Source organism: Corapipo altera, unplaced genomic scaffold, assembly GCF_003945725.1.
Source record: "Corapipo altera isolate COAL_440 unplaced genomic scaffold, ASM394572v1 165, whole genome shotgun sequence".
NCBI classification, from domain to species: Eukaryota; Metazoa; Chordata; class Aves; order Passeriformes; family Pipridae; genus Corapipo; species Corapipo altera.
In genome coordinates, this window is record NW_020884954.1 from 345,783 (window position 1) to 372,096 (window position 26,314).

Below are 26,314 nucleotides of genomic sequence, written 5' to 3' on the forward strand. Positions count from 1 at the left end.
GCAGAGACCTGCCAGTTAATCAATTATTCAAAAAATCGTCAATTAAAACAAACATTCAGCTATTTGTGTAATCAGCTATATGTTTACAATAGCAACACAAACAAAGATGAGCACTGCTTACAAATCGTTGCCAAGTTGGATCAAAAAGCATGGTGTTACCTACCTATGAACCTAGATGGTAGACATCTTCCATAAGTATCCCAAATTATATCCAACCCCTGCACAAATTATGCCCTGCACTTTCATCATGGGAAGCAGCCAACAAGATTCAACCAAGCTCATTTAGGTATCAAGAAAACCTATCCTAGAAAACATCAATTGTAAAGTCAAATGTTTCAGTAACTAGAAACGCCAGAAAACAAGTCCAACTTCAATTTGTTCCCCATGTGGCAACAACACGATCACATGCTATTTCCCACAGAGCACACGCTCACTTCAGCAGCTCCTGTTTGACGGCACACGCCTGATCTTCTCGACTCCTCTCAAACATTTATCTGGAGATTTTCTCCAGTACAAAATTAATAACTGTAAATGCTTCACGCATTTCCACTGCTGTGGAAGAGAGGGATTAGCAACATCTCACACATGGCATTCAAAGGTATCTGCTCATTCAAAGGTATCCACTGCTTTGGCGGCACATTTGACAAACGTAAAGCCAGAAAGTTCAAGGTACTGGTTTTGTTAATACGAAATTTTAGTGTGCCACTCTCCAGTAAAGCAGACCAAACTATCTTAAGCTGCACACCTGAAAGACAAGAGGCACACACCTGTGGATTACTTACACCTGGGTTAAAAGACTTGCACAGTATCACGTGGGAACTCTGTGACAGATGCATGGGAAGAAGTTAGAAGTTGACCCCCAACTCCCTTGACAAGGACATTTCCCATTCTTTTCTTGAAATCTGCCTGTATTATTGGCTACAAAGACTTAACAAAATTAAGAGATGGTCTTGAGAACTACAAGTTTCCTTGAATGCTACATCCTTCGGTCATCTCCACGTCATGCCAGTGAAGTGAGATTTGTTAATATTCGGTCACACGACTTCTCACAAGAGGTTCAGTGTGAGAGATCTGTGGGATCTCTCACTTAAACGTGGGATGGCATCACTCTGGCCTCTCTAAGGACCGTCAGAGAGGTCAGAACTTCTAGACCAACCCCACAGAAATTTGCCACTTCAGCTAATCAAAACCTGATAGCACAGCCAGGCTGTTATTCAGCTATGTGGGCTAGCACGATAAAGTAACTGCACATTTCACCAATGGACTTCACAGTAATTGTGACATTTCCATTCTTGTCCTTAATCAGACCTCATGTTCACTTTTTAAGACACTTCACCCCAGTTGAATGCAAGAGAAAACAGCCTGAACAGAAAGCACCAGACAGTCTTAAAGAAACTGCTCACTCTAAGAAGAAGCAACTTTGGAGATTACATATCGAACATACTTTGCACAGCTACACTAATACACAAACTGATACTACGTACTGAGAACCTTATTCTATGGAAAGATGGACCTCGGTATGAGCAACACAACAACCTAATAGTAGCACTCAAGATGCCTCAGCTGTACATTTGTTTACCCTTGTCCACAAGTCTAAGGAGTTTCCACACTACATACACTGAGCATGGAGTTAGTGGTACTGTGTTCTCCACACGGAATTATCCCAGTCCTGGAAGATCCAGGACAATCCTTGCTGCTTCTAGTAAGCAGAACTGCCTTGAAAAGCAGTTCTTCAGAATTAACTGGCAAGTAGTACCAGACCATGAAACTGGACAGATTTCAACTCCAGACACATTCCGGCAAGTTTTTCCCTAGACACACGAGAGTGCCCATCCTTTGTCACTGAACTCTGAGCATTTAAGCACTAAGCCAAAACAGCACACAAATCTGTCAAGTCAAACTGCCTTTCTTAAGCTCTGTCATTTTGCTTCTAACAAGCACCATTTGTGATACACAGGCATCACTTCCCATCCACACAGGTCTCAACAAGCACAATTTCTGTGGGTATCTCCCTATACCCTCTTTTCCTCCTTTCCCAAGCTAACTACCAGGAGGAAAATTCAGAAAATACAGATCCTGGAGCAAACTCAGAAGCCCAGTGGAAGTGACTAGCAGCTAAGACTACCAACTTCAACCTCACCAGCTGAGGACGTGTGTGAGGAACGACTAAAAACGCTCGAGGAACTCCAGAAACCCACCGAACAAGGGAATAAAAAAAAAAAAAATAAAAAATGGTGCAAACGAAGTCAAAGGTCTTTTGTTTTCCACCCTCTCAAGCCTCAAGGCTCACCTGTGCAATCTGTATTGGCTGAGATAGAGGGATCTGCGTCATCGGCGTTGCAGCAGAGGCTGAGATGGTGGCACCAGCAGCGCTGTGCTGCTGACTGGCTGAGTGCTGCACTGCAGCCGCCAGCAACTGTGCCTGCGCCTGTTGGAGCAATAACTGTTGCTGGGCTGGCGTCAACGTGAGCTATAAACAATTAGAAAACACAGCCATTAATAATGCAAAGAGCCACTTCAGCTACAAAGTCATTAGCTAGCTCGTTACTAGTTATATTAACCAGACAATCCCAGGACTATTGCTACGGTTCAGCCGGTGACTCTGGCCTTAAGTAAGGACAGCTGGCTACTCAACACAGTGCAGGAACCAACCTACCACGGCCCTGACGTAAACCAAACTGCACGACAGCAAACATTTGCATTTACTGGAACCTACAGAACCTAGCTTCACTCCCAAGTCTTCTTCACAACTCTACCGGGAGTTTCTGGGAAAAGGTAATTAAGTAGCAAGCAAAAGAAAAGAATCAGTATTGCCAGGATTTGAAAAGAAATTTACACCCAGCAGAACAGCAAGTGATTAGCCAGATGAATGCGAAGCAGGAATGCTGGCTATGGCTACTGAACAAACTGATAACACCCCAGCTGCTTCACATTAGCATGAATCCCTGCCATATTCCATCATTTCCATTATGCCCTAAGATATAAGTAAAGAACATGAGCTCCATTTGTTTCTCTCCAAGTCTCCCCATCTGCTTTTTTTTTTTTTTTTTTTTTTTTTTAAATAGAATAGAGTTGGCAACTTTACATCCCTTCCCTTTCCCAAACACACATTATCTCTGAGGAACAGGTGGCAGCAGTTTCTCCTTTACATGTAAATGAATCTTGATGCCCATATTTACTACAGTCAGTATCTGCATGGGCCTGGAGTTTTGAATGTTTCACTACAGCAGACAATCATGAATTAAAACAAACCAATGTTTTTTGGGAATGCAAAAAATAATAAGATATGCCAGGTTTTAACAACATATTAAAACAGTCTCACTTTTAAAGCTTTCAAATGCAGTTAACTGAAAACTAAATAGGATGTTTATTTGTACATTGACGTAGAAGAAGGTTTAACAATTGAGCCTGAAATTAAGATGATATTTCATTCAAGTGTAGAGATGATCTAATTTAATACTTCAAATCATAAATACATTATTGGAGCAACTGCCCTAAACACACAAACATTTAAAACTGCAAAGCTGACTACGTAAATGCTCACTCTTTAACGAGCCCTTTCACAAAACTTCCTTTTTTGAAATGACTGAAAGCCTTTACAACAATTCAGAAACACCAAACAGTCTAAACCAAGTTATCTCATATTTATTCCCAAAGCCTTGCAATTAAAAACCCCTCAAAATTGGTAGGTTAAAACAGAAGGGTTGAATAGGCTTAAGGAGTACTAATACAGTTACTCAAAAAGAAATGTATCTGAGAAGAGGAAGAATTAGCAGGTCCCATGATTTTGCTCTACACCCAGCTATTTGATAAGATTTAGTCTCGTTCTCCCACGTCCCATTTTAATCTTGAAAAAAAAAAAAAATTCCTCTTTATCACATCAGTGACTGTCCTATTTGTACACACACCAGGTTTTCCTTTCATCGCAGAGTCAAGACGGGTACCGAGAACGGAGAGAAACAATTCTTTGTTGTTGTTTGGAAGCAAATACTATTGCAACAAAACCCCAAATACTAAAGTCTGCTTATTTTCCTAGGAAGATGCCTTCTGTCCCCACTTTCACTGAAGTTTCTTCCTGAGTGAATGACAATCCCCTTCACTGACAGGCTCTGTGATACTGCCATCAGGAGGCTGACTGCAGTAAACCTGGGTAAACCTTACCCCAGTGATCTGTCCTCCGGCCAGCATGAGCTGGGTCTGGGGTATGGCCGCCTGCACTGAAGGCTGCTGGGAAGGCTGGCTTGGCTGCTGAGAGTCCCCAGATTCTTCATTAGATTTAGACTAGTCAAAAAAAAAATACAACTCTTTATAGTGTAAAACAGATGTTAATGTATAACACACTGCTATCTCAACACTGCACAATAAAAATCTTTCATCTGCATACAAAAAGCCCTTGGGTTTATTTTAAGAGTGTGTTTAAGCAATGGCTCTGTGTGCCCACCATCTCAGCCATGATTGCTCAAACATGTCTGTAGGTAATGCAGTTTAAACAAAACAAAGAGACTCTCGGGTCCTGTGTAACTCTTTGACGTTATTTTCAGGTCCCATCTCATCTTACGCTGATGCTGCCTCCCACCACAAAGAAAGAGAGGGCTGTTAAAATTATTCATTGCCTAAAATCCTGAACAATGGAACCAGGGAAAGGAGATTTTGTTTCCACTATCTGCATCCTGTACCTCTAAGTCATCATACTGTTGGCTTATATAGAACTGCTTTTGAAAAATCCTCACAGGTTTATCCACCGACAGCAAAATACATAATACATAAAGTGCTTTTAAATAATCAAAGTTTAGCATTTATTCTATTTATTTATTAATGCTGCTTTATTTAAAAAGATTCGAGTTTATTCTGATTTATTTCCCTGGTTTGGTTGTTTGTTTTTTTTAAACACAAGAAATTGTGAAGACATGAGGGAGGAAACGCAAGTGCATGAAGAGGGGGAGAGAGTTTTATGATAATTAAAACTGGTTATGCAGAACATTAAAATTCTGCATAGATTTGCATATTTTCCACCACCTGTTTTGGGGACTGCAGAGCGGGCTAATTAACATAAAGGCTCTGATTAATTCTGCCAGTCATTGAGTGATAATTACAGCGCAGGACTGTAAACATTCTGCACTGGAGATACAGCCTGTTTGCCAACATCTCTCTCAGGGATGGAAGTTTACCATGGCAACCAAGGCAATTTTCTGCCTCCTTCCTCTTAGAAAGGAAGGTCACTATACCTCCTCTTCTTTCCAAATTGTTATTATGTATAAGTGGGTCCACATTCTATTGCATTTCATGTAATGCACTACCTACATTCTTTAATAACAAGCAATACTGAAACCAGTCTTCAATAAAACTGAATCCCTTGCCCCTTTAATATAGTACTGAGAGGAAGTGGAACATTAACTGATACACTGAAGTGTTCAGCATCATAAAAAAGTTTGAAAGCTCTGTTGTCTCACGTACATTATTAAACAACAATTACTCTGACTTATTTTGATATCACTTTGTGTTATTTACACAAGCAATCTAAGCCTGACACCTTACATAGTTAATGTTACGTTATAGTCCCATATTCAGGTACCAGAAGAATCGCAAAGTAACACTTGATACGTTTAAAATAAGTGAATAAATGAAAGAACATGAAATATGTCTGGATTTTCATAGTTTTCATGACATGACACCTGACTGAAATTCAGCATTAAGTTACGATTGCTGCACGTCTTAAACAACTCCACTGTCTGAATGCTGACTATCCTGAACCTGATTTACAGTTGTAAAACTATTATTCCTTCATACCTATCACTTGCAAAACCAGTCAGACTGAAAACACAGAGTAACATATCATAGGTTAAAAACTCTCTCTAATGGGACCAGGATGCTCTTTGGGATAAGAGAAGGACAAGCAGCAGAAGGTAACTGTCTTTACCTGTACATTTAAGGACTGAGCAGCAGCCTGTAAACTTGTTCCAGCGAGCTGGACCTACAACAGTGCAAAAATGGAAATGAAATAATGTAGAATCCACAGAAAACTAACAATGTAAAAAGAACCATCTCCCCACCCACGTCCCAACAAGAACACTGCACGCCCCTCTAACACCTGAATCAGTGAAATAGGGGTTGGGCTCCAGGCTGAAAAAGATCTGTAAGGCTCTTCCACAAGTGTTATTTGTCTACCTCTTGCAGAAGGTATTCCTGCCTAGGGATCTAGATATTATCATGAATGAATTTGAAACAGAGCATATTGGGTGGACAGGTTACCTAGTCCTATTCCTGTTCGAAAAATCCAGGCTCCAGGGAGCTCCATTAAGCTCCAGTCATCACCATCCTACCCATATTTCAGGATGAGTCTTACCCCAACACTGCATTCACCCACTTTCCTACATGACAGAGGGAGCAATCACCTGCACAGCACAGAACCCAGAGCATAAACACTCTCCCTCAAATCCACCTGCTCAAGTATTTCCAGTCCTCAGCCACTGAAAAGAAGATCTCAACACAGAGGACCAGAGACACTTTACAAAGGCTGTATTGATTCAGGTGTACTTAAAACTTGGATCTGGTGTTTGTGATTAACAAGTCCAAAGAAGGTCTTGTGGGTTAGCAGTGAAGAAAAACAGATGCTTCAGAAAGTGAGATTTTTAAAAAGTGTTATTTTATCTCTAATAAGGATTTTTTTCTGTACGACAAACACTGTATTTTCATTAACTCAAGACCATTTTAATCAGTCTTGCCTTGTTTCTACCAGCACTCCTAGTTATAAAGAAGGAATGCTATGTAATTAATTACCAACACTTTCAAAGGTCAGAGTTACAGCCTGTAGAGAATTCTGTCTCTGGCCATGTTTGAAAACCGCTGCTCATTTGAAAACAAGGCAACATGTGAGGATACAATAAAGCAAAGCAAAATGTAGCACTCTTGCCTCTGTAAAACGATGTCCCCACATAAAGAGTACACATTTTCAAGCATGGGAAAAACAGCAGTACCTGAAATTAATAACTGAATATTTGAACAGGTGACCCTTAAAAGTCACCTTGGAAATATTTCCTGCCTCTCTAAATGAAGGTACCAGACTTACTAAGCATGTTCTACATCTAAGCAAACACTCCCAGAAAAGCCCCTCCTCATCACAAGCAAAATATAGTTTGACACAGCTGACGTAATCTCAGCTTTTAACATGGATTAACAGCAGAGAAGAACCTAAACAACACCAGCCTGCCATCCAAAAAAATATACTCAGAAATAATACATTAAAATGACAGAAAACACACATAAAACACCACAAATGTATCTCAGGTACAGTCAACATAGTCCTGAAAATCTCTCTGAATGCAATTTGGACACCCCATTCACCACACAACCAACATTTTCAAATTAGAAATTAAACTGTTCCCGAATGCTGTCCACTGCCTAACATTTTGCATTAGTCTAGAGGAAAGCACTGTGTGTTAAGGTTGAATAACATCCCACTAAGAGCAGCCACACCAGCAGAGGACAGTTTGACAATAGATCCCCACACACCTGCAGGTGAATAAAAGAATACCTGAGATTTCCCTTTGAACCACTTTCAAGAAATGAATCACACCTTATCAAACACGAAGTTATAAAGAACCTGACAACTGTTTAAATACATACATTTCCAAAGCAGGATAAGGCACTGTGCTAAACACAATTACTGTCCTGGGTCGATCTATTATAACAAAACGAAGAGTAAAACAAACACACAAAATTCTGCAGAGCAGCTCTGTGTCTCCATGTTAAACACACACACTGGCTACCCACGAAAACTAGTCCCCTTCCCTCCACAGAAAGGCACCCTACAACAGCCTACTGGTTCAGCAAATTCAAACAGTGGCACTCCCTAGGTCCCACATAAACCAATCTACTAGGAAAATTGCAATTATGTGACAAGACGTGTGGAATGTTCCATACAATAAAACGGCAGTTTCAGAGCTGTTAAAAGAGGGCATAAAAGCTTCGGTACTTCAATTATACCACAATAACTGTGCAACCTCAGACCTCAAACATTCAAGGTCATCCAATTAGGTACAGTATTTTAAAGTTTAAACTTGGTGCTGAGGAAGGGAAAGAAATTAGGACATTTGTTTTCATACATCAAGTGTGAACAGATTAAAAAAAAAAAAAACCTACAAAAATGCCCCTTATACTTCTCTTCACCTAGGGATGCCCCACTTTGCTTCAGCCTACATCTGAAATTCAGCTTTGATTCCCTAAACACAGCAGCAGCAGCAGAACAGAGGGACAGTATTAGAAGTCTGAATATCATCTGACAAACAGGTCATTGAAATAACTTTAAGGAAAAAAAAAACCTCGCAAACCATATATGCTTAGTAAGTATGATCAACTTTCTTTCTAGTTAATGTGCAAGAGCAAAGCGTAGTGCTGACTACCATTCAGCACCAATTCTCACTTTTAACTAGACAGTGACAGTTTCAGAACTTTGGCAGTTGTTGGGCCGATACAATACTTTCCCAAAAAGATTAAATTTTACCTTGCCTTTCAATTTGGTATCTCTGTTAAGGTTAAAACAAACAAACAAAAAACCCCCCCAAAAACCCCAATCAACAACAACTGAAAAAAAATCCTTCAAAAACACACACCATAAAGTTTAGGCATTCTCAAGTCCCCAAGATTTGTGGTTCTCCCAGACAGGTCTTGCCCTATCTTGACATATTCTGCAGCCCAATGCAGTGAGTGCCACGATAAGAACTTTGTCCCATCCGTGCTATTTAAGCACATGGCTCACCCATAAGTTCCATTACATGACTCCCTGTCATTCACAGAAAGACAGAACAAGGCACAACCAAGGGCAGCTGCATTTGCAGCTGTCTGAGTCTCCCCTGCTTTCAAATGGATCTTCTCTTACCTGATGAAGGTGCCCAAGGAAGGCCTGGGCCTGGGCTGTAGAGATTGCTCCTCCGACAGGCACAGGCTGCTTTTGAAAGTCCAGGCCATTTGTTTGCGTGCCTGGAGGAAGAGAGAGATTAAAAACTATTAATTATTACTTTTAGAGAAGCAAATTAAGAATTAATACTCCTAAGTTTCCTGCTGTTCTCTCAATACTACGTCGTAGAAAAATACTCTGAGAGTAACAAGAATCGAATTTTTTGCTGAAAAGGGGGCTGAGGAAGCAGTGACCCAGCTTTGGTAATGGAGCATTTGTCAGCTGAACAAAATCAACATTGTATTTTCTTCAGCCTCTGTTACCTTACCTACTCTGTGTACCCTGGAGACATTTAAAAGATGTGGCATTTAGGGACACGGTTTAGTGGTGGACTTGGCAGTGCCAGGTTAACAGTTGAGCTTGATGATCCTTAAGTTCTTTTCCAGCCTAAAGAATTTGTGATCTGTGTTTCTAATCTACACTATCACCTCATCATTCTCTACATGGTTTGAGAACCAAATGATTAATGCTAAGATTAAACTGTGTTTCCCTTCTCCATGCACTCTCTAATCAGAAACTGAAAACTATCTTCAAGTTCAGAACGTGCCAACAGCAAGGTCCATATCAATCACCTTTCATTAAAGACAGGTAAAATAATACTCGATGAAAATAGAGGTTCCACATACACATAGTAGTTATGGGTCACAGTTCTACTCTATTGATAAAAGATACCTCCACATTTCCATTAAAATGTGTGCAAAGCTCTCATTAGGTAAGAAAACTCCCTAGGCTTGCTTCTGTTTTCACTCCCTCTCATATAACCAAAACCCAATTACTTTCCTACATTTTTGAAGATTTCTTCCTAAACAGTTCAAAAAACATTAAAACCCCCAAACTAGCCCAAAATAACCTGGCTCTGAGAAGGGAAAGAAAAATGCCCAACATTTTTTCCACAAGACACTACCACAGAATTCTCTTCTGCCAAGAGGTACCATAAATGCAAACTTTTATGTGGGGAGATGATAAAATCAACATTAGCAATTATCAAAAAGTGGGTTTGTGTGTTGGGTGTTACTACCCACAATGGCTAATAATGAGAAGGGAGACTCCAAGTGTTATCAGGCTGCGTGGAATTTCTAGAACAGATGATGCAATCTTTAAAATTGCATGACTGAAATGAAGCAAAACCAGCTTTAGACCTGCATGTTTACTTTTCGTGACAATCAGATTTTGTTCAGTGCCTGTGGACAGGTGTTCAGCCGACTCCTACTTCAAAATTCCTTCCATCATCCACATTCTTTGCCATAAAAATCTAGGTTATCTACTAAGCAAAAGAGTCACAGTTGTTAAACAACAACAGGGGGTTGCTATTCCTTAGAAACATCTGCAAAAGCAAGCAGGCATAAAATGTGATTAGTAAAATAGACTACCCAGTATTTTACATTGCTATTTTGACCTACAAACAGCTTAACACAGATAACATTTCTGAAGACTGACTCACTGTTCAATTAAATACAGACACAACAGAGATAGTCTGGCATCCATGTAAGATATACAAAGGTGGCCCTTTGATGCATCTTTGGTGGAGGTGCTGTGGGAGGAGAGTTGGTCTACTCTCAAGTTTTCAACTCTATGCTTTGGGCCAAGGTTTAGAAACTTAGGAGACACAGGCGTTAAAGATATTCCAACTTTAAACTACGTAAAATCATTTTGCTTAATTCCAATTCAAAGTGAATGGAAGGACTGTCACTGGCCTGAATTGATCCTGAATGAATGCAACTTGGTTGCCCTTCTCAAAAGAAAGGTAAATAAAAAAGGTCTGCTGGAAAGAGCTAGAAGAATCTCATCTATTTTCATTCTTTCCAGCAAACTGCAGAATTCTCTTCATGCAGAAGGCCAAAGGGAATGGAAAGATGATTGGATAAATATATAAAAATAATTCCTGACAAACAGCTACTGTAATTCAAAGGAAACAATCTACCACCTCCCCTTTTAAGCAGAAGCTTTGAATTAGTTTTCAATGTATAGCCAGGGACTCCAAAGTACAAAAAGAAACCAGATAAGAAAACCTACTGTAAGGCAGATACTCCTTATTCCAACTGGAAACTTGCAGGGGTTACAAAAATTATCTGTTTCTGAGAGGACTGGCTGGAAGCCTCACCTTAAGCAAATAGGTGAAGCTGTTCTAGTTAACTGTCTTCCAAAAGGAGCCTCAAATCACGACACCATATTAAAAGAACACCCCTGAGCACGTGTGCAGAAGAAATGCTCCACTTAGCACTCCTGCTGACTCTTAATATGGAAACCTGAAACGAGCCTCCTACGTGACAGTTTTGAACAAGGCAAGCTCCAAGACTGAGCTTAAAATCTCCATGGGTCCCAATAAAGAATTTAGCTGGGCACTGAGAGAAAAGAACATTTTCTTTAAATTCAATCTTGAAAGACTTCGACTCCCTCTTCTGAGGTCTCCCAAAACCAAACTCAGAGCAAAAAAAAAAAACCCACACCACACCTCTCCTGTACTTGCCTCTTAAACTTTCTTTGGTATTTGGAAGTACAGCGTTCCCTCCCCTTTGGGTGAAGCTTTAGTTTTGGAAGGAATGCTACCCGGGTTGCTTGCATTTATTACAGGATGCCTATGGCTTCTGAAGATCAGAAAGGAAAATGAAGTGAGTCCAGCATGTAAGAGGTCTTGTTTTTAAGGTATTGATAAGGATGTGATGCCACTCCCGTGGAATCCAAGAAATCTAGAAATGTGATAAGGAGCCGGAAAAGAGAGCTGTCAGAAGCAGAAGCTCAGCACATTCTAAGGACATGGAAAGACCAAAATGCCACTTTTGTTCAAGATAAGAGTTCAATACAAAAAGCCACGATGATTAACAGACACAGCAGATGCAATCACAGGCATTGGGGGTTTTAACAATCCCAAGTACTCATGTATCTTCCATCTCCTCCTCAAAAGGAGTGGACCTCTCCCTGTCCCATCCCTACTTTCTTCTTGGTTCCAACTACATTGTCGCTGCCCTGCCCTTTCTGGTAGCTCATAAGTAGTTTGTTTTGTTTTGGGTGCTCCACCCTCAGCAAGCTGTTGAGGTTGAATCAAACAGCAGGATGAAATTTCACCCTTATAGTCGAGGTCCAATGCAACTTAAGCACATTTAAATTCTGGCATAAATTCAGTCATGTGCTTAACTACTTCACAGAGGTGGTTTGGATGGAGACTAACACAGTGCCTCTCCAGAGAAAGGAACAGATCACTAAGTACCAGGACACCCTGAACATGGATTAGTTTATGCCATCTTGGAGGGTAAAGGCATGACAAAGTGGAGCAGGCAAAGGTAACATTGCACCTGCAGTCAGGGGAACAACTTGACTCTCGGAATTCAAGAACATAATCATCAGACTTCAGCCTGAGTCTGCAAATTGCATAAGAAAGGAAGAGGAGTGAGGAACTCCAGGTCTGGGGAAACGTGGGGTAAGGTGCAAGAAAAAACTCAGAAAGGGAAAGGAAGGAAGGAGAAGGAAGATTTGAAAGCTGAGTGGTGTGGGGATGTGCATCGTGCTTTGGGGGACAGCTCCCAGCACCACTGCTACGTTTCCCCAGCTGGCTCTCCAACTCTCTGCATGTGTTGAGAGAGAGAGATACCCCCAGTGCTCAGGAATTGTTGATTCCTTGTCCACATTTACTAATAAGAAGTTTAGCATTAATATTTGCCCAGAATTTTAGCAGTTGAAGAATATTTTATGGTCCCTCTCCTATAGACTTCCTTCTTATGGAAACCGGAAAAATCAGTCTCTGGAAATGAAGCAATGCAAACAAGAACCTTTAAAATCCTTCCAAATACTACACTTACAAAAACTATTATTTTGCTGCTATGTCAACACATGTCATAATACTACAGTTTCCATAGTCATTATAACCTTGGCTTTTATAGTGCTGCATTCACACAGTTTTTAAAAGAGAAGGTGCATTAAACAGACAGAAAGGTTGAGATGTTTTGGAAAATTTTATGCTGCAGCCTGTAAAAAGGACATCCAAAGACTATCCATTTACTGTAAGACATTCTTCTTACTTCTCTTTTTTTCCAGTAGCTACTACATAGACTGTCCACCCACAACTGCAAGACTGGAAAAGATTTCTGTAACTCTACAATACTGATGACCAATGGATCAATTCACGGTCTTGAGGAAACAGCCATCCAACAACTCTTGTACTCATTTTTCTGTTGTTGTTCTTAAGTGGCCTGAAATATGGGTTGCTTTTTCAGATGTTTAAAAGGGAAGTCCAGTTAGCACAAAGATTTTAAAGTTATAATCTATTTCAGGCACTCTATTGTGTCCAACATATTTAGGGGACTTCACTGTGTTCCCTAAATAGTCAGAACTCAAAACACAAAACCCTACTTTAACTCTATGAAACTTAGTTGTTAGGTCAGAAAAATACTGATGTTGTCATCTTTACCAGTGGCAACTGTTGTTTTTTCCTGAGAACACTACCTCTGCCAAATGTAAATTCATGCCCTAGAGTAATCTCTCTTAAAATTTTCAAGTTGCATCATCTCACTACAGTTTAAAACAGGAATGATCCAAACAAACATCCGCTGAGGTTTAAAAGATAGTCTAGTAGTGTTTGCACAACAGACTCAAGTGATTTACAAATGTCGCTGGAAAACAGGCACTTGCAGGAAGTTATAAAAATAAGAACTCTGAGTGTTTATAAAAACCATCTTCACACATTGTCTGGGGAGCAGGTCTGGGGAGCACAGGCACTGAAGAAAAATCGATGGCACTCCCAGTTCCTCGGCATCTGAGCTGAAAGCTGACTTTTTTTCCCCACTAAGAATGCACTGAGTCCAGAACTATAATCTAAGCACCCTGATCAGAAGCCTAAAATTACATTCTGTGAGTATTCCTTTCAGGGTTTAACATCTGCCAAGCTGACCAATAAAACTGATGCTTGAGCTCCCAAAGAACATCACAAATGCCATCAATCACCATCTCCAGTGGTTTATGAATTCTGTGTTTAAAAACAAAACAATGACTGGAGAACAAAGGTGCTCAAAAATTCTAGATTATTTTAGTTCACATAATTTAAAAAATCAGGGTACAAAACTGAAAGGAAAGACTGGTAACATTTAAACTACAGAAGCAATGTTCCAAAGTTCCAAACACCAATATGAGTCAAACTTTTGTAATAACTAACCTTAGTATTAGAGTATAAAAAAATACAGACATTGTACCCCCTTTTAACATGAAAGGACCTACATGCAGCTCTACAATCCATCCATTCTATGTCATGACCCCCACCTTCACAATGATGAAATATTTGCCTTGGAGAGCCAAGTCAGGGTTCTGCAGAAGCAGGTGCAGTGCTTTCACGATAATGGATTTATTTTTAAGGACTACCTTTGAATAAAGCAAATCCTCCTCCTAACAGCTCAGTTTAGGTCAAACTGCTGGTTCAGGCTGCACTGAGGGAAGGGTGTTGGGAATGCACTCAGGAGAAAACAAACATATGCTGGGAACTCTGGTCATACAGAGGAGGAAATCTGAATTTTCTCAGGAGTTTACACACAACCTCCAGCTACAAGGAGTCTACAGGGATATTTAAAAATCATTGTTCTCCTGATGCTGTTTATGATCATGAAATATTTACAGTCCATATGTTTTGGAAATACGGTTTTATATCACCCTAAACCAGTCTTAAACACATAACAAAACACTTTTGCGCACAGAAAGAATTGATACCTCTCCTACTAAAAATACAATGGTAATTATAAAACCTGAGAAGCCAGTGACAAAACACACATTAATAAGCAGGCAGAATTCCTTTGGACTGACCCCATGCATTGGCAGAAACCATCCAGCCTCTCAGATCAGCACTGGGAACATTCAGTCACTCTCAGTTGTACTAAAGCCTTGCACAAAGAATTAGGAGACAGTGGTACAGAATGAAACATAGTGTTAATTTCCTCACAACTCCAGAGTTTAAAATAAAACTCTTATTACTGAACCACGAGAAGGAAAAATAATATTCCCTCATACAAGGTAACCAGACTTCTCTCAAAGCAACAAGTTCCTTCTCATTAAAATTTTCTCTTCCCTAACGCTTTTCTGAGCTCAGAAAAGATTCTGAGTCAGGTTAAACTATTTGCTTTCCATTCAGAACTGTCATTTCTCTTGCTTCCAAAGTGAACATTAAATTACTTCCAGAAAGGAATTAAAGCATAAGATAGAATGCTTAAGTTACAGAGGCTTAACAACCTTCTCCAATGGTTTAGAATTTGGGCACATCTTAAGGATGCACCAAAAGGCACATTGGCCCTGGCACAAAGGCTAAATTTGACCAAATTTCAAGGTTCTGTTCTAACACACAAGGAACTTACAGAAAAGCTGGGTAACTTTTTTTTTTAATGTTGAGAAATTAGGCTTTCTCCCTTTCACTTGTTCTTGAGAACTGTTGTGACAGCTTGAATGAAATCTAAAATGGAAACAAGATCAGGCAGTGGCCCACACCTGCCAGGGAAAACTTCAACCCAAAAATAAATGACAAAGTTAGAAGTGCTGAAGGTATGTTCTGCCAGGAAAAAACGAGACTACTCAGGGAGAGCCAGTGCCACCAGACCTTCTGTAGTATCATAAACATTACAGACAGAAAAAGGGGAAAGGGGAATCTAAGACTGTGTGGGTAGTGCTCCAATACAGTATGGTTAATGACAAAAGTGTTCTCAAGTCTCTAAAAACAGTGGGTGTGGGGTTTGGGGGGTTTTTTTTTTGGTTTGGTATTTTTTTATCCCAGTAAGTTGGTAAAGAAATTTGGCTTTTCACGTTCATTCAATTCCACCAGAAAATATCTGTGCACCAATTCATCATTTCTTACCTGTGTTCCCGTCCCCACTCTCCATTGATGGTTTACTGGTTTCTGACGGATTGTTCATTCTTGAGTCTGCATTAAAACAGAAATAAAGATAAACCAATACAGCAAAAAAACCCCCCAAATCTATTAATACCTTTTTTGCCTAGGGGAAGTACAGAACATCAGAAATTTGCTATGTACTTTACCCTAATTCAGATTATAACACAAAAAGAGCAACCAGAAGCAGAACACAACACTGAATCTTCCAGATGAATATTGTTTCAAAATTTTCTATGTCATTATTCCCATATGTGAAAAGGTGGTATTAAGGGAAGAAAAGACAGCATGCTGGAGGGCAATGATAGGTAGGAACTTAATTTTCAGTACAATGAAAGTCACAGAAGAAAAAAAAGGAGGGGGGGGGAGGAAGGAATAATGACTACACCAAGATTCAGAAACGTGAAGTCTGACCACCATGGCCTACATTATTCTTGTGTTTGTTCCCCCTACTCTACCCTGATAAGAGAAAGGAAATTCAGTCACTACAATTAAATGGATGCCGTTTTTCTAATACTGCATTTCTGTTTTACTGGAATGTCACTGACACTAAGTTATTTTATATTTCCTATATATTCATGCAAAACCATATAGACATAAAACAACTCATCTTCTATCTCCCTCTGGATGAGTCCATTGCAAAGTCTGTTCTTGGTTTCAAAGCCTGTCAGCTGAATGCAGTGCAATGCAGAGGGTCTCTCCAGACAGCAGACAGAGAATATAGTTCCCTCATAAAGGAATCTATACAGATGTCCTGTATACAGCACCAGCTTTCCAGCTTATTACCTCCTCATTCCTTGCTACTGACCCCACTGAGCCACATTATCACAAACCAAAATTACAAACAGAACCTCAAGACAGATCAGATCATAAAATGAACTGTAAGCAAATCCTTGAGCCCATTCTTCCATTCCCATAACGAGCTAAAATCAAGTTCAATGAGCTTAAAATGAACCCTTTATTCCAGGATATTCTCTTGCAAGGTGTTTAAAAGGTTACCTCTGCCATGTACTTTCATCAAAGCAGTGATTTCCAAAACACCAGTGGACTGAAGAAGAATACAGTAACAGCATTAACTGCTGCATCTTTCCCCCCACCCCAGACAGTCCCAAGAATGCCCAGACCCTTCATTCCTTGGCAGTCTGTGAAAGTTGGGAATGAGAAGATGCACTATGGCCATGGACCATCACCTGCTACTACCCAGAGACACCAGAGCCCAGGAAGGACGTGGACCTGTTGGAGCAAGTCCAGGGGAGGCCACCAAGCTGGTTAAAGGGATGGAGCTCCTCTGCTGTGGGGACAGACAGAGTTGGGGTTGTTCTGCCTGGAGAAGAGAAGGTTCAGGAAGACCTTACAGCAGCCCCCCAGTAACTAAAGGGAGCCTACAAGGGAGCTGGAGAGGGACTTCTACAAGAGCATGTAGTGACAGGACAAGGGAGAATGGCTGTAAACTGAAAGAGGGTAGGTTTGGACTGGCTACTAGGATGAGAGGGTGGTTAGGCTCAGAGACAGCGTGGATGCCACAGTCCTGGAAGAGTTTGAGGCCAGGTTGGATGGGGTTTTGAGCAACCTGGTCTAGTGGAATGTATCCCTGCCTTTGGCACGGGTTTAAGGGCTGGAACTAGATGATCTTTTTCCAACCCAAACCATTCTGTGATTCTGTGATCAATATTTTTAAAACTAATATAATTTTCCACATAAACAACCGTGGCAGTTGAACCCAGTAGAGCCTTGACAACCCAGAGGCCTGTAACAAGCAGGAAACCTCCCCATACAAGTTAACACATCCTCTCCAGAGCCTCAACTCTTCTCAGAAAGTTCCTGTGCCTATCCTTACATCTTTCAAATGTTCAGCCACGTGTAAAAGAGATCTGAACTATCAGTGCTACTCTTAGTATAAAGGCAGATGTGTTAAACTGCTTTTTGAGAGAGAGAGTGAGGAGAAACTTTGCAGTTAAGCACTGCTGGCCCACACTTCAGCAAGAAGCTGCAAGTTTTGCCCTGTTTTTCACAATCTCTGCTTAGCACATTCAAGTTGTGACTTCAGTCTGGAAAGACACAACTGTGCTAAGGTTGCTGGTGCAGAACCTTTTGCTTTCAGGCTCCTTATTTTGTCATTTTCCATATTTGGATAGCATGATCCACACTCTAGAAGCAGAACATGGGTTCCACTGACTGCACAGAAATGTTTGCTGTTGACACAGCCCTCTCTGCAGATAGATCTGTGTGCAAAATAAATACAAAGCACATTTCTATCTAGACATTGCATATACCTTAAATTGAGTTTAGTCTTGTGGCAACAGCACATTTATTTGGAATGATTACAGGTAACATGCATTTGATAAACAGCATTAGTTCATTCTTTTACACAGAGAGGGCTACTGAAAGTAGTTTATGTTTAGAGAGCACTGAATGGGACTCTCTGCTTTTGATGCAAACATCAAGAGTCTTCATCCAACATGAAGATGAGCAAAAGCACTTTCAAGTGAAATACATTTGGTTGTGGAAACTGGGCTAACTCATAGTGCTACCGGATGTAGGATGCACATTTTTAAGCCCAGAGCAGAGGGGTGGTCTGAACTCACTATACAACTGACCACAAAAGGGAAGAGCACAGGCTGAGCAGGTTGTCTCTCAACAGCATGGGATCCATTCCTTGAATCACTTCAGAAAACTCATGCAAGAAAAACAACACGGGGCCTCCTGTTGCTGGTTTGTTGGAGAAACTGAAGTATTGGAGCTGCAGTGCAGGATACTAATGGTAGAAACCCAGAGGAGGGGACACAGGTGTCCTGTGCACAGAATTCAAAGCAAGGTAGTGACTGTTCTGTCTGTATGAGGAGGCTCCTACAAGGAGCCTTCCTGCATGATGAGCAAGTTTGCTCAGTTACACAAAGTTATCACTGTAGAGACCTCCTTCCATAAAGAAAGCCAAGATGTTTTCCTGTCAGACTGTGCTGCAAAATAAACCCTTTTAGAAAAGGTTTCCAGTGTTTTCTAGTACTAGGCATATAGAACTACTTATCTACTAAAAGCTTGTCTAGATGAGGAATATTTTATTGTAAAGATTCGTCCTTAACAAAGACCTCAAGTGTTCCTATTGCAAAAAAGCAGCAAGTTGGAAGAAGAAACATCTTTCTGGTAGTGCTCAGGTTCAAAGGAAGGATAGCATCCATTATTTCACCAGCTGACTACTTCTTGTTCAATCTGTGGGCCTTCTGCATGTAAAGCATCAAGAACAATGGTGCTATTTCCATTGCAAATGGTATGAACATGCATCTGAAGCACAAAACTGCTACCAGCAAAACAGACTCATATCCGCGGGATACTGAACCTACGGACTCATTATATGTCAAATAAAAAGGCTATTTGGTTTATGCATGCTCATACAATTTCTACTTTAAAGGTAAAAGAATAAACAAATGAAGTGGGCTAAAAAAAAAACCCCCAAACCTTAATGCCTTCACCTTTTCTTCTTCTTCCTTTAGATCTTGCTCGGGTTTTAAATAAAGGCCCTGGGCTACAACTTCTGCCAACGTTATCTAAAAAAACAAACTCCACAGAAGGAAGGATCGAAAGCAGCAGGTGCATGATTGAAATCAAACTCTCAGGAGCAAACAGATTCCGTACAGCTACTCTGCTGGCAGGGCTGAGGTGTCGCCAGGCAGTGCCTGTGCCAGGCTCTCACACACCCTCAGGAACGTTCCCAAAGGCATTCAGGAGAAAGAAGCAGCGGACCCTGGACCAACCTGGAGTATCAGAGACTGTACACAGCTGGTAAAACACCGAAAATCTTAACATGGTTGTATTGCCATTTACTGTTTCCTTTCACCCATCAAAGTGAAACTGCCTAATGCTCCATCAGCACCAGGAATAAATGATTCACTGACGTGCACGGAAAACCCAAAGTTTAATGTGAGTGAAAACACGCCAAGAATTGCCTAGAAATTAATTTTTAAAAAACCACATCACATTCAGAAACAAACATTTTCAGGTGTCTTGCTTTAAAATTAACCATCCAAAAATATATTCTGTTTCTTTGACATATAAGTTCTCACCTGAACTTATATGATGGAATGAAAAGAATAATAAATATACATATACACACACATACACACACACACACATTGAGCTTTGTGGAAAAAGCCTTGAAAATAAATAAAACCTATTGTAAAATTGGGATGATCCATTACTATAAATAACTTCAGAAGACATGGAGAAGAAATTATGGCACGTCTGTTCTGCAGCCCTGGTGGAATCTCGGCGCAGGAAATATATTATCCCAGTAACCTTAAGCACAGCTTGCCACGGTATCAATGGCAACCACTGTGCACTCCACCTTATTTTCTATTACGCACGAAGAGCCTTGCTATATTAAAAATACACAGACATAACATGCATTCTGTTGTGGAATGGCTCAATACAGTTACTAAATTCTTTGAGACTGAGGCTCCCTCCCATTCATTTTAATGCTTTAAAATTCATAACGCAGGGACATGCAAGTCAAGTCCAGCGTTTGTTAGATGCCAAATGCTTCTGAGATTGAAATCCTAAAAGCAAAAGGTCTGTATTAATGTCATCCAAGTCTGTGCAGTGGAAACGAATTCTCCTGGAGCGAGGGAAAGGAGGGAGGAAAAAATAAAATAAAATAAAAAAAAAACACAACAAAAAACAAGCCATGTATTTCCCTGGTACAGATCTAGCTATCTATCTACCAGGCAGCTACTTGCTGCCGATTCAGTGGTGAGCTCCAGCCTCCCAAATAGCCTCTCTAGCCTCTGCATATGTGATTAAGCCTCTATGCATAGTCAATCTCGCAGCCTCGGTGTCCGTAAGAAAGAGCTGAGCTGGTACCCACCTAGAACGTAGTCGCTGCAGTCCAGCATTGCTGTGGTCTCCTCTACGGGTTCAGATAGTCCAAGGAACGGGAGAATGGCAATTTCTATCAAATCTACACTACTGCTCTGACCGAGCACGAAAGGGAGTGGGGAGGTGGGGGGAGAAATACAACTTCAGTTACACCATAGCAATCTTCAACTGAACGGGGAAACTTCAGTTGCTGTGTGGAGTTTTAGTCTCTCCTACTAGCTGTGTCTGACATTGTCAAGGCGACTGAAGCGTGAAAAGTTCCCCTTTTTGTAATAAAATAGAAACAAAGATTGCAGCTGGCAGTTTCCATAATGAAGCTTAATCAGTATGCGCCTGATTAGGGCCTTATGCAAATCTCCTCTCGTTAGCACAGCAGCCAGCACTTTGAAGTCCATGAACAATTCATTTGCAGAGTACACTGAAAGCGCTCCCTGCATAATTTAAATCACGGTATAAATATTTATCAGCTCATTTGCATATTAATTGGCAGTGCATGAAGGGAAAAATTATCTCCCGAGTGCCAGCATAATAATTAGGGAACAAAATGAATTTTCTTCCAATAGCTTGGCTTCTCAGCCCTAACTCAAGCACAGTACCACAGGGGAGCAGGGAGGGGAAGAGACAGAGTTCTGTTCAAATGCCACTGAAATGACACGTACAAATTAGAAACAACTCTACAGACTTAAGCACCTTTAATCTTATTCCTGCTGGCAACAATAACTTCGGTAATAAAGGGGATTTGGAAAAAGCTTTCTACACAATCCGAATAATCCCACGAAAACAATTAGCAAGGTAGAAGCCGAACACAAAGCTGTCAAACCGGTGCTTGCACATCTGCGTGGAGTTTTCCACACCCGAACACACACCGCCACAGGAAGGTCCTGGGCAGGGAAGGGAGTACCACCAGGGCAAGGAAGCGGTACGATTCCCTTTAAACAGCTAAAGAGCTTGGTGATTCATTATCGGGTAATCCCTTTGCCACGGCCAACTTAACAGCAGTGGATATGTCAAGTATTGTGTAACATTTGACACCCATTAATCTATCCCGAGTGAAATCAAAATAGATTTAGTCTTTCGCTTTCCAATGACTTCCAAGAAAAAAAAAAAAAAAAACCACCAAAAATCTATTACTAATCCCTTCAAACACATACACGATATGGCTAAATACAGCTTGCTGTGGAGCTATGGTCTGTGAAAGGGGCACGTCACACCCGCGTTGCATCTTTGAACCACCCAGTGATAACCAGAACGCGCTCGCTGCTGGGACCACAAAGTACGTTGAGGCACCGGAGGACTGGGAAGAGGCTTTGGTTCATGGAGAAATCAATCTTCTTTTCCAAAGGGCGGGTCACAGAACTAAGCATACCAACTATAAGGCTTCATTAAACCATTTCAAATAGCTTGTTTACCCGTCAAATACTAGTGCCCTAAACAGCAAGAACATTTATATAAAAATTCAAGCGTGGTGTGGGACATCACAACACTTAATATTCCATACGCTGATCAGGAAAACGTAATGTGATGACGCAGATGATTACAGGGTTGAGCCACCCACTTCCAGATGTTAATGTGAATTTAAAGAGGAAGTTGTTGCTTGTTTGGTTTTTTTTTTTCTTTAAAAGAAACCTTAGCTGTACTTTTCTTCTCATTTCTGAAGTGAACTCAAGCACCGCCTCTCCAAACAAGAGGGAGCGAGAGAAAAGGGACTTCTCAATCATCCAGTACTGACTGGAATTTATTTCCACGCTTGACCTCTTCTTCTGTTCAGGTTCATATCTCTACTTAACACAAGATGTTCCCAGCTATATATTTAACATGAGTGATCTACACTTGAAAAAGATTGCAAGAAGAGAAGGTGCTCCCTACTGCAGGGAAACAACTGCGTGCACTGAATAGGTTTTCCTAACACCTTGTTTCCAACTTGGTTTTCTACTCGTTCACGTGTCCCACTGAGACCTCTGAGGCACATCTTCATGGTTCACAGACCTTCAGTAAACTTCACTCCTGCACACGTGCTTCTGGAGCGCACCGGGAGATAATCTGTTTGCTTCCACTGGAAGAGCCTGGACACAAACGGTGGAACAACCCACACCCTTCACAAAGCCAGTGCTGGTTTAGGCAGTGGTTGAGCTGAGGAAGCAGCAGAGTGGGAGGACAGCAGTGTCCTCTTTGGGGTCCTCTTCAAATGAGAGTGTTGAGCTGGTGGGGCGCAGGTGCAGCGTCAAGAGTGCAAGACCACAGGAAGGGACCGTTGAGTTCGGGCACGTGGGTAGTGATGGGTGACTTTACCAAACAACAGAGCCAGCAAACAGCAAAGAAAGCCCAGGTAATGCCTGAAGTAGCCCTAGGAAGTGTGCTGGTGCTGCCAGCTTATCAACACTGCAGGGACAGCTAAGAAAGACAAGGCAGAAAGGTTCTTCCCCTTCCCAACTGTGTCAGTGAATCCACCTCACCAACACCGACCCCCACACAAATGTGTATTTCAGCTGTAACATCCACTGACCTGCTAATCGAAACAAAAACTTGTACATTGCCCTGTCAAACCAACAGTTGGCCAAAAAACCCCCAGACAAATTAATTAAAAAAACCACCCCAAGTCAACCAACCATAAAAAACCACCACAAAACCACCCCAAACCACACTGCTCTTCCAGTGACCACTTCGTTCTTTGACAACTTTATTATCTCCTCCTTTATGTAAATTCATCAAATCATAAAATGGTTTGGATTGGAAGGTGCTTTAAAGATCATCTAGTTCCAACCCCTCTGCCCTGGAAAGGGACACCTTTCACTAGACCAGGTTGCTCAAAGCCCCATCCAACCTGGCCTTGAACACTTCCAGGGATGGGATATCCACTTTTTTTCTTTTTAAATTTACCCCTGCTGCTCCAGCTGCTCCTCCCATAGTGCGCATGGTAGAAGGCATCCACGTTCTTCATTTCTGGCCAAAAACCACCCTACTGTCTCATTTATGCCACACTACTGCAGCTATTTATCTGAGAGTCTTCTGAAGGAGGCCTGTAGATATAAGAAGGAAAATGTCTGGGGAGGAATGGTGCATTCCACCCTGCTCCACCACCAGTGGTAGAATATGTTAATTTAAAGTTCTGTTTAGGCTCTGCCACACCACTGCTCGTTTTTTTCTTTCTGGTTTCTTATGTTAAAGGTTACTTAACACCCTCAACCAAAGTCATACTTCTGGTGCTCACGTTTCAGAAAAATAGCACTCTTTGCACACAAAGTTTCATTTTCCCTCCAAAGGCACCTCCAAGAGGAGAAAGTGGTGCCCCTTGTGATCATCAGTGTAAAAATCGCTCCACATCCCCTCAAACTGCAGATATCTCAAAAACTGTCTCTCTCCTCTTCACCCAATTCTACAGGTCTTACCATTGATGATTTTTTTTTTCTCCCATAATTCTATTCATATTCACCCTTAAAACCAGAGGAACTAAGCCACTAACTCAGGTATGAGAAAGGCAGATGTCCTTCAGCCAAACACTTCAGAGTCTGCAGGTAACACTTCAGGAGACTCTTTCTACCCCATTCTCTTCTTTTTGTCACTCTTTATGTATCTTCCACACTTTCCCTTTTCAAATGAATGCTTTCCTTTTGCTGTTTGTCCCACCAATATGTCACTTTATTTAGTCAGTTATAATGACCATACCTGATCCCTTAATAACTTTGTTTTTGGAAAGGGAAACTCATTTTTCCCTGCAGGCGACACAACTCTCAGTCAGATCTCCTTTTACATCTTCTCTTTTATTTCATTTATTATGCCCAATTGACTGACTGTATAAACTCCACAAAATTATTCCCCAATGTCATCTATTGTAAATAAGTGCTATAGATAGTAAAAGTTGTTACAAACTAGGGTGAAAGGACATTTAAACCCTTATCTTCAGAAGGTCAGTCTCTCTTTTTTTTTTTTTCTTAAAAAAAACAAAAACCCCCCAAACAATACAAATAAAGCTGAATTAAAGGGATGAAGGGTAAAGATACTATCAACATTATTCTATTCAACACATTTATGGGGGAAAGGAATCTTCATTTTTATATGGACGTGTTTGCATATATTAGTAAAATGCCATTTACTACATGCCTTCCTGTGACAGTAGAAGAAATTTCAGCCCCTAGCCAACTGGGTGACAAGCATGACCTTTGCAAACTTTCTGATGCAACATGGAGAGATTACCCAACAAGCCATTAATTCATTATTTCCCTTTGGAACAGTGTGCTTGGAACAGAGTGCAAAGGAATACATACAAATGGAATACAAAATTACAGGGAAGGGAAATAAGGTATCAACTGTGATGTTTGCCTGTTGCCCTCATTAGAGCATCACTGCCTAGGAGATTTTACCCTGAAGAACTACTGAAGAAGGGTCTTAGTCACCAAAGCTTTGAGACCAGAGCATGACATATGATGCCAACCAACACTGCAGAGGCCAGAGTGAGCTGCCCTCCCTGTGCCACACCACAGGCACAGTCTGCCCTGGAGGGGCATCACACACACCTACATTTTAACTCAAAACATTTCCCAAGCTCCATCCCACAAGCCGAATCAAACCTCACAAAAATTTCAACAAACAGAACTCTGATGTGCTACTAAAATAAAAATTAAAAAAAAAAAAATTTACAAAAATCACCTACGTGTCAACAAAATTAACTGTTACTAAAGCTGGTACAATCCTCTTAAAAGTAATTACAGACAGACAGCGGCCTGTTCATAGCTGGGGCTGCAAACTAAGCTCTAATTTTAGCCACCACCTTTGACTTTGGTCAACAGAATTGATTTTATCTGAGAATTGGTAAAGCCAAAGAGCAGCTGTCTGGAAAAGTCAAATAAAATTGGCCTGTTTTAGAATTACTGGTCATGAGTTGGAATTTCAATCTACATCTAATTTTACTTCTCACAAACTCAAAACAGAACTGTCCTTTAAAACTTCCCACCGCACAAAATACCTTTAAAAATTCTTTAGTGGATGGTTTTTTTGAAGGAAATTAAGTACATGGAGAGCTAAGCAGGAATGCTAATTTATGGTATCAGTGCAGGACAGCAGATACTCATAAGCACCTGACACATTAATATAAAGGGTTTGTCTGTGGGTTTGGCTTTTTAGGTCTCAACTTATTTTTGTCCACACATGGTAGAAACTACCATGAATTAAGTCTTTTTTTTTTTTTTTTTTTATAGTAAGAAAACCATGGCCACAACAAACTCACAGCAGAGTACCACCATGTGAGGAGGGAAGAAAAAAGGGAGGCAGATACAACAAGAGAAAATAAACACCCTTATTCAAAAACTACAGAATTACAGCTTTCACGAGGAAACTGAGCTTTATTTGAAACTCAAGGCTAATTCTGTCATTCTGGGGCATCCTCTGAACAGTTGTGCCCTTCCCTTACTGCCCACAAGCCACAGCACATAAGAAAAGATCCATATTATATTTACATAGAAGTTTTTCTTTCATTCAGTTGAATGTTTTCTTTTCCACAGCAAAGGAGATAAGTTCAGTGCAGTCAACCCTTGTTGTCTAAGTAAATGTTATTGTCATAACATTTACTTAGAAATTATGGGATATTTTGAAGATAGCAAACATTAGGTCTTCATATCTCCTGATTTAAACACTCATTTCACTCG

The 26,314-nt window shown here is 40.7% G+C and overlaps 1 protein-coding gene across 7 annotated transcripts in view; it reads right to left on the minus strand.

Moving 5' to 3' along the window:
* Positions 1-20,882, minus strand: part of POU2F1 (POU class 2 homeobox 1) — a 72,250-nt gene extending 51,368 nt beyond the window's left edge. For 4 of the 7 annotated variants that reach the window (XM_027663508.1, XM_027663506.1, XM_027663507.1 and 1 more), the window contains exons 1-6: positions 20,665-20,882; positions 15,774-15,839; positions 8,876-8,976; positions 5,918-5,971; positions 4,162-4,281; positions 2,291-2,470 (exon numbers count right to left, since the gene is read on the minus strand). In XM_027663508.1, coding sequence (XP_027519309.1) covers positions 2,291-2,470; positions 4,162-4,281; positions 5,918-5,971; positions 8,876-8,976; positions 15,774-15,839; positions 20,665-20,692 — 549 coding nt within the window. In that variant the 5' untranslated portion in view covers positions 20,693-20,882. The remainder of the gene's footprint in view (positions 1-2,290; positions 2,471-4,161; positions 4,282-5,917; positions 5,972-8,875; positions 8,977-15,773; positions 15,840-20,664) is intronic. The other 3 variants (XM_027663504.1, XM_027663503.1, XM_027663509.1) reach the window with 2 other exon arrangements.
* Positions 20,883-26,314: the final 5,432 nt, after the last annotated feature.